This window comes from Mus caroli, chromosome 1, assembly GCF_900094665.2.
Source record: "Mus caroli chromosome 1, CAROLI_EIJ_v1.1, whole genome shotgun sequence".
Taxonomy (NCBI): Eukaryota; Metazoa; Chordata; class Mammalia; order Rodentia; family Muridae; genus Mus; species Mus caroli.
The window spans coordinates 52,191,540-52,199,777 of NC_034570.1; the positions used below are offsets into that span (position 1 = coordinate 52,191,540).

Sequence of the window (8,238 nt, forward strand, 5' to 3'; positions counted from 1 at the left end):
ACTCACTCTGTAGACCAGGCTGGCCTCGAACTCAGAAATCCGCCTGCCTCTGCCTCCCAAGTGCTGGGATTAAAGGCGTGCGCCACCACGCCCGGCCAGATTTCTTCTCTTAATGGTCATAAAGAATGCATCCTTGAATCTTCCTCCATGGCCAGTGAATCAATTTATTAGCCCAGGACTGGTTGACCTGAGGTCTCACCTAGTTCTATTATCATCAATACTACTAATTTACAAGGCATGGTATAGAAGAATTGATTAATCTAGCATTAGCTATTGGTCAGGTGTCACTAGCTAGAAAAGCTAGGGAGGTGCAGCTACATCTAAATAATACATTATTACCTCGGTGACAGATGAGTACTATTCGGGTGTGGTGGCACATGCCTAGAATCTTAGCATCTGGGGAGCTGAGGTAGGAGGAGTTCAAGACCCACCTGAGCCACACAGTACAAAGACTGCAGTACGCTTTGTCACTACTGAGTATGCTAAAATGTTTTCATTTGATAATTAATGGGCATGTGTCCCTTGGAGTATGTCTACAAGATTGGAGCATATGTACAAGAGCTCCTCTGGCATATATAGATTGTAAACCTTGAATACCCATCACCAACTCATTTGATTCATTCTGTAGTTGAGACTGGCCTTAGATGTCTGACCTTCCTGTCTCTCTCGACCTCTGGCATGCTGAGATTTCAGGTGTCATCACCATGGCTTGATCTTGTATCTCTGGGGACTGAGCCCAAGGCTTTCTACCTGCCATTCAAGCATTCTATCCACTGAGCTCCATCCCCAGGTCAAGAGAAAGATATAGCTTAGACTGGTCTCAAATTAGTAATCCTTCTACCTTATTTTCTTCGGCATTTGCTTATCAACATAGGTCACCAGATCTGGTGCTAGTTTTTGTTGTTGTTGTTGTTTTAATACAAAGTATTTACTTAGCCAGGTATAGTGGCATGCACCTTTAATCCCAGAACTCAGGAGGCAGAGGCAGGGGGATCTCTGTGTTTAAGAAATCTGGTCTACAGAGCAAGTTTTAGGGGTGCCATAACTACATAAAGAAACCCTGTTTTAAAAACTAAATTACTTTTTAATTTTTACAGTTTATGTGTATGAGTGTTTTGCTTGAATCAATGTGTGTGTGTGTGTGTGTATCAGGCGTGTGTAGTATAAGTAGAGGCCAAAACAGGGAGTTGGGCTCTCTGGAACTGGAGTTACAGATGTGAAGAGCTATATGAATGTTGGGAATTGAACGTGGGTCCTCTAGAAGGGCAGTCAGTGCCCTTAGCCACTGAGACATCCTGCCAGCCCTAGTAACTGATGCTTCTCCTCCTCCTCCTTCCTTTTTTTTTTTTTGTTTTTCGAGACAGGGTTTCTCTGTATAGCCCTGGCTGTCCTGGAACTCACTTTGTAGACAGGCTGGCCTCGAACTCAGAATTCCGCCTGCCTCTGCCTCCTGAGTGCTGGGATTAAAGGTGTGCACCACCACGCCCAGCTTCCTTCTTCCTTTTTAAAGATTTACTCATTTTATGTATGTGAGTACATTGTCACTGTCTTCAGACACACCATTGCGAGCCACACCATGTGATTGCTGGGAATTGAACTCAGGGCCTATGGAAGAGGAGTCAGTGTTCTTAACCACTGGGCCATCTCTCCAGCTCCCTAGTAACTGATTCTTTATACGCACTTCTCAGTGGAAGTATGAAGTAAAGATAATACAGGCATATACAAGTGTCTAATAGAGACGTAGAAAAGTTGGCGCCTGGCTGGGGATGTGGCTCATGATTAGTAATGCTCTCCCAGGACCCGAGTTAGGTTCCCAGCACCCATTCCACACAGCTCACAACTGTTACTGCAGCTCTGCTGAACTCCAGGTCTCTGAGGCATCTGCACTCATGGGCACATACTAACATTTTGAAACACACACCCATAGATAATTAAAAATTGTGAAAATAAGTCTTCAAAAAATAAAAACAGAGAGTGATGATACTGCAATCCAGTCTTTCCTTCCTTCATCAAGAACGGCCGTGAGAGACCAGGCATGGAGGTGCACCCCTTTAATCCCAGCACTTGCAGTCTGAAGCAGGCAGACCACCATGAGTTTGAGGCCAGCCAAGGCTACACAGATCCTCAGAAGGCCAGTGGCTCATGTCAGTTAACTCAAACTCTGTGGTGAGATGGTAATAAGCCCTTCCTATATGTCTTGCTAAATACTTTTTTAAAAGATTTATTTATTTATTTTATGTGAGTACACTGTCACTCCCCTCAGACACACCAGAAGAGGGCATCAGATCCCATTACAGATGGTTGTGAGCCACCATGTGGTTGCTGGGANTTGGTTTTTCCAGACAGGGTTTCTCTGTTTAGCCCTGGCTGTCCTGGAACTCACTTTGTAGACCAGGCTAGCCTCGAATTCAGAAATCCGCCTGCCTCTGCCTCCCGAGTGCTGGGATTAAAGGCATGCGCCACCATGCCCGGCGGCAGTCGGTGCTCTTACCCGCTGAGCCATCTCCCCAGCCCCGAAATACTTCAAGCTGGACTCAAGGATAAGCTCTTTCATCCCAGTGCAGAGATGCATGACTCCAGAGCCAGTTCTAGCCAGGCTACAACTGCCGATTAGTTCCACTCTGATATCACCGAGGGTGCAAACACTATACGAAAGTATATTCATTTTATAATGATTTGTTTGTTGAGATAGCCTTGGCTGGCCTGGAACTCACTGTGTAGAGCAAACTGGCCTTGAACTCACAGAGATCAATCTGCTGTTGCCTCTCATGTGTAGGGACTAAGGGTGTGTACCACCACACCTAGCTCATGATATTGATGTGTTACATCATATAGAAAAAGTGTTCAAGTGTAACTGGAATCACAGGGATATACCTTCAGATATTCACTGTATTCATCCTCAAACTTTTTGCCCCAGATACTGCAACCTCCTCTTCCAGTACCTGTATAACAAGACAAGCAAACCAAGTGGCATCTAATTAGGTTTCAACGGGAACTCCATTTTTAGAATGGGAGGAGTGCTTTATATCATAACATATATTTATCCAGTGGTGGGGATCCAACCCAGGGCAGTGCACATGCTAGGCAAGTGCACTACCACAGAGGCAATCTCCAGCCCTAGCTGAGCTCTTTAAATGTAACTAAGTGTGTGTGTGTGTGTTGCTGTGTGTGTGTAAGAGAGAGAAACAGTTTAGAAGTTTGAACACAAGACTATTCAAGTGTCTACCAATGAGTTATGTATCTCCAGCATTCCCATCTTTTTTTTTTTTAAACTAATATTTTGAGGTAGAATTTCCTTAAGTTATCCTGGTTGACCTTGAACTTACAGTGCTCATGTTTCAGCCTTGCAAGTACCCAAGACAAGAGTCTGTTGTCTGTCATATACCAGCTGGCTTCTAGCAGCCTCATAACAAAGAGAAAACCCTCCTCATTAATACTGCTCATATTTTATATCTATGCGCTAATACCTCCTTTTTCTAAAAATTTTGCTGCTGGCTGGACCAAAAGCAAGTTCATTAATTTCTTAATGTATGATGGTACATGCCTGCATTCCCAGCACCCATAGGTAGAGAGAGGCAGGAGGATTGTTGAGTTTGAGGCAAATCTGGGTTATATGATGAAACCCTGTTTCATGGTTCAGCTATTAAGAATACTTGCTGATTCACAGAATGCAGGAGCAGGTGGATCTCTTGTGAGTTTGAGGCTAATCTGGTCTACAGAAGTTGTTCCAGGATAGCCAGGGCTACACACAGAGAAACCCTGTGTCAAACAAAACAAAAATCTCCCCAAACCAAAAAGCAAACACTTGATGAACTGCATAAGGAGGAGATAAGACCAAACTGCATGGGGCAATGTCCTTGAGGACTCAACCCTACACAAAGAACTACAGGCAATGGAGTATTGCAAAAGCAGGAAATGTGTCCCCAGGAGGAGCACAGCAATCCGTTATCCACTGCCAACCGCTTAGCTTTGCAGACATACACACAGGTGACATGTATGTCTGACTCAACAGGTCACATCTGGGAATATATGTGTCTTAACAGGTTACTATGGCTGCGATGAAACACCATGACCAAAAGCAACTTGGGGTAGAGGAAATAGTTTCTCTCACTCACAATTCCATATAACAGTTCATCATCAAAAGCAGTGCGGGTAGCCGGGTGATGGTGGCGCACATCTTTAGTCCCAACACTCAGGAAGCAGAGGCAGAGAGATCTTTCTAAGTTTGAGGCCAGCCTGGCGTACAGATCGAGTTCCATGACAGCCAGGACTACACAGAGAAACCCTGTCTTGAAAAACCAAAAGAAATAAAATAAAATAAATAAATAAATAAAAAAGAGATTAAAAAAGAGAGAAAGAAAAGGAAAAGCAGTGTGGTAAGGATTGAAAAAGCTGGAGGCAGGAGCTGAGGCAGAGGCCATGGAGGGTGCTGCTTCTGCCTGCTCAGTCTGCTTCCTTATAGAACCCAAGACCACAAGCCTGCGGGGGCCCACCCACAATGGGCTGGGTCCTCCCACATCAATCACTGATTAAGAAAATACCCTACAAGTCTTGCCTACAGCCTGATGTTAGCATTTTGTTAGCAACAAGTAAGGCTTCCTCTTCTCTGATGACTCTAGCTCACGGTTTCTCAGCCTATGTAATGCTAAGATCCTTTAATACAGTCCCACATATTGTGGTGACCCCTAACCATAAAATTACTTTTGTTGCTACTTCACAACCAATTTTGCTACTGTTAGAAATCTTAATGTAGGTATCTGTGTTTTCCAATGGTCTTAAGCAATCCTCGTGAAAACTTCACCTGGAAAAGGGCTGTGACCCACAGGTTGAGAACCACTGCTCTATGTTGTATCAAGTTGACATAAAACTAACATGGACAATATGTACAAAAACATATATCCATGCAATGACAACTGATGCAAAAGGACTCCATGAGTTTGAAGGAGATCAAAGATGGGTGGGTACGTGGGAAGCTTTGGAGGGGTGGAAGGGGAGGGAGAAATGCTGTAATAAAGAAAGAGCACTGCTTTTACGAAGGACCTGGGTTCAGTTCAGTTTCCAGAATGCCAATGTTGGCTCAGGAGTCACCAGGTATGCATGTAGGGCCCTTGCACACATGCAGGTAAAACTCTTAAAAGTAAATATATCTTTGAAACAAATTCCTAAACTTTTCTGCTATTGTCAAAGTCGTCCTGTTATAAGGAGCTTTATTTTTCAACTATTTTACACATCTTTTTCATATGCTATATCCAATTTTCCTAATTTCAGTTAGTGGACAAACTTACCTGTTGGATCTCCTGTTTGAACCATGAAGCCCTTGATATTTCTATGAAACACACAGCCGTTGTAGTAATTACTGGCACAAAGAGCCAAGAAATTCTGAAGAGAATAAAAACAGTGATTGAGAAATAGCTTGGGCAGAACCATACTTGAAATAAAGGTCCAGTTATGGTCACTGAAAACACTATTGTAGCACATTTAACTACAACTGTTAGGATCAGCTCTTGGGATAAACCAGTGAGGTTTCAGCTGGTCCCAGGAGCCCTGCATGCTCCGCCCTGCACTCTCTGCAGCTTAAGGCACTCTGCTCTTTTGCAGTCACTTAACTTGCTGCTCTTGTCTTCATTCCCAGCTGGAGTGAATGAGGGCAGTGACTGTCCCTTGCTCATCACTGTTCCCTAGACATGGCTGGATAGCCTTTTAACAAATAATTGCACGAATGAAAAGTAGTTGACTCTTCTTCCGTTTATCCTTGTCATTTCGACAGACTAAGTAGTCAAAGCTCCTGAACACAAATGAGGCAGAAGAAGAAAAAAGATACTGGGTACTCGATGGTTACAGGAAAAGCACCTACCTATTTATATTTCCTTTGTATGTGTGGTGCACTTGCGGTGTGTACACGCATGTGTGAGGTAAGCGAGCCTTTGTGCATAAGCAGAAGCAAGAGAAGGTTGAGAATCCCTCTGAGACAGGGTCTCTCACTGAACCTGGAGCTGGCTACTGTCCAGGAAGCCCCAGGAGTCCTCTTGTCTTTGTCCCACCCCCTGGCACTGGGATTACAAGCCAGTGTGACCACACCCAGTATTCTCTATGGATTCTGGGAATTTGAACTCTGTTCTTCATGCCTGCATAGCAAACACTCTTCTCTGCTGAGTAATTGCCCCAGTCTCATCCTTCCTCTTATTTAACTCTGACATCAGATAGACCTTTTCCTGACAGTGGGTTCACAGAAAGTTTTTTTTATTTAAATAATTCAGTTTCAAAAGGCATAGCGTTATTGTGCACTGTGTAAAAATTATTCTTATATTATTCGATTGCTGATTTCTCTGCCCCCATATCTGCCTGCAATCCTGACATGGCATCGTAATGCTTACTCTAAGAATCTCTGGTCTCAGTGTGGTGTAAACATCGCTCCCCATTTATTCTCTAATTTGTCCATAAAAGCCGGTCAGCCAATGGCTGAGCAGAGGAGAGAACAGGGCTGGACTTCTGACTCCAGCCAGGGGAGCAGGAGAGACAGGAGAAGAGGATTCACTATGAGGAGACGGTTGAGGCGACACCATGGGAACACGCCTGGAGTGTGTTCAGACCAATACTGAGATGAAAGTGGCTTGGGGATTTGGGCTGGGAGGTAGCCATATTAGTTTAGAGGACTAAAATGGATTATACGGCTCAGCTATTGTGCCATAAAGCTTGATTAAATAAATCTTCTGCCTCATTTATTCGGGAGCCAGTCAGGATAAAGAAAGAACTGTCATCCTGTTATATTAGTGTGTTTATGTTGTTGTTTTGTTTGTTTTAAGGACAGGTCTCACTCTGTAGCTCTGTTTGGCTTAGAACTCACTCTGTAGACCAGGCTGGCCTTGAACTCAGAAATCCACTAGACTCTGCTTCCTGAGTGCTGGGATTAAAGTCATGTACCACCTCATTAGTTGAATATTAATATGCAATGATACTCACCTCACATGTTTTGGGTGTTCTCTCACAGAAGACTTCTATCTTGATATCTCCCACATCTGTATGCAGTGTCACAGACTAAAAGAAGGAGAATATGAAAACAAAAGATATTTCTTCCAGTAACTATAGGTTCTGTATTATTTCTTTGACTGGATATTCAAGTTGGCAATCTGATTAAAGACATTAAAGATGACTTGTTCACATAAAGCAGCTCTGATAGATAAGTCGCAAATTAATTTCAATAGCAGGAAGAACATCTCTTGAAGACTTATACAGATGGAAAGCGGCATCTCTGCTAAATTCTGGATGCAAACATCGTAGTAGAAATCATTAGTTTTACCTTGAATTTTTCATGAATTAAGAACAATGGTTATACCTATTCCTAATTTTTATGTCTCAACATCACAAATATTTAGCTGAAAAATGTTAATAAGTTGATGTTTTCCAAACAGTTTCCACTATTTCTTTTGGGTAGTTTGACTTTAAGGAAATGGGTTAAAAAAGCAATTACTTCATTTACTAAAGACAACAATCCAAATTTGTCGGCATTTCCAAGACCTACTGGCCACAATGCTTTCTCGAAGGCCTCTTCCTTTTATTGTGGTATCTGTTGCTTGGGACCTTTACTTGTTATCCGCATCTTTACCTCAAGAGATGAAGGAAACTATTTGGAGGCTTCCCCTCACCCCCCTTTTTTGAGTCAAATCTTGCTGTGCAGCCAGGGTTGCACCAGGAGCAGTCTTCTTGCCCCAGCTCCTGTGCCTGTCTTCTTACAACAGTGTCCCGAAGTGAGTGGGGTGCTTCAGTGGACACAGGAGCTACACTCCCTGCTATTCTACCTGTGCTGCTCACCTCTGCGGGGAAAGGGCACACTGTTTGCTTGTTTAGTTCCTTTTGTGTCTTTTAACGAAAGGTCTATGAGACTGGGACGGCCTATAGAGGCTGGGAGCAAGGTTACCTCCTGAGTGCTGGGACCACACCAGCAGGGTAATGTTGTAATGATCATGTCCACTTGTTTATTCTACTTTGTTCCCTCTATACTGGTACACACAGTCTCTCCCTCGCCACATCCCCTCCCGTCCCCTCTCCTCCCTTATCCTAGGAACGCACTCTGCCACTGAGCTACACACTCACTATCCTGTCTGACTTCCTCCAAAAAAATATTCATTAAAAATTAAAAAACAGGCCGGGTGTGGTGGCGCACGCCTTTAATCCCAGCACTCGGGAGGCAGAGGCAGGCGGATTTCTGAGTTCGAGGCCAGCCTGGTCTACAAAGTGAGT

General features: G+C 43.7%; 1 protein-coding gene across 1 annotated transcript in view; it reads right to left on the minus strand.

Annotated features, from left to right (window-relative positions):
• The window catches only part of Ppil3 (peptidylprolyl isomerase like 3), a 12,325-nt gene extending 4,362 nt beyond the window's left edge, over positions 1-7,963 (minus strand). The window contains exons 1-4 of the mRNA XM_021163793.1: positions 7,916-7,963; positions 6,961-7,035; positions 5,286-5,379; positions 2,875-2,942 (exon numbers count right to left, since the gene is read on the minus strand). Of these exons, the coding sequence (XP_021019452.1) occupies positions 2,875-2,942; positions 5,286-5,379; positions 6,961-7,035; positions 7,916-7,963 (285 nt within the window). The remainder of the gene's footprint in view (positions 1-2,874; positions 2,943-5,285; positions 5,380-6,960; positions 7,036-7,915) is intronic.
• Positions 7,964-8,238: the final 275 nt, after the last annotated feature.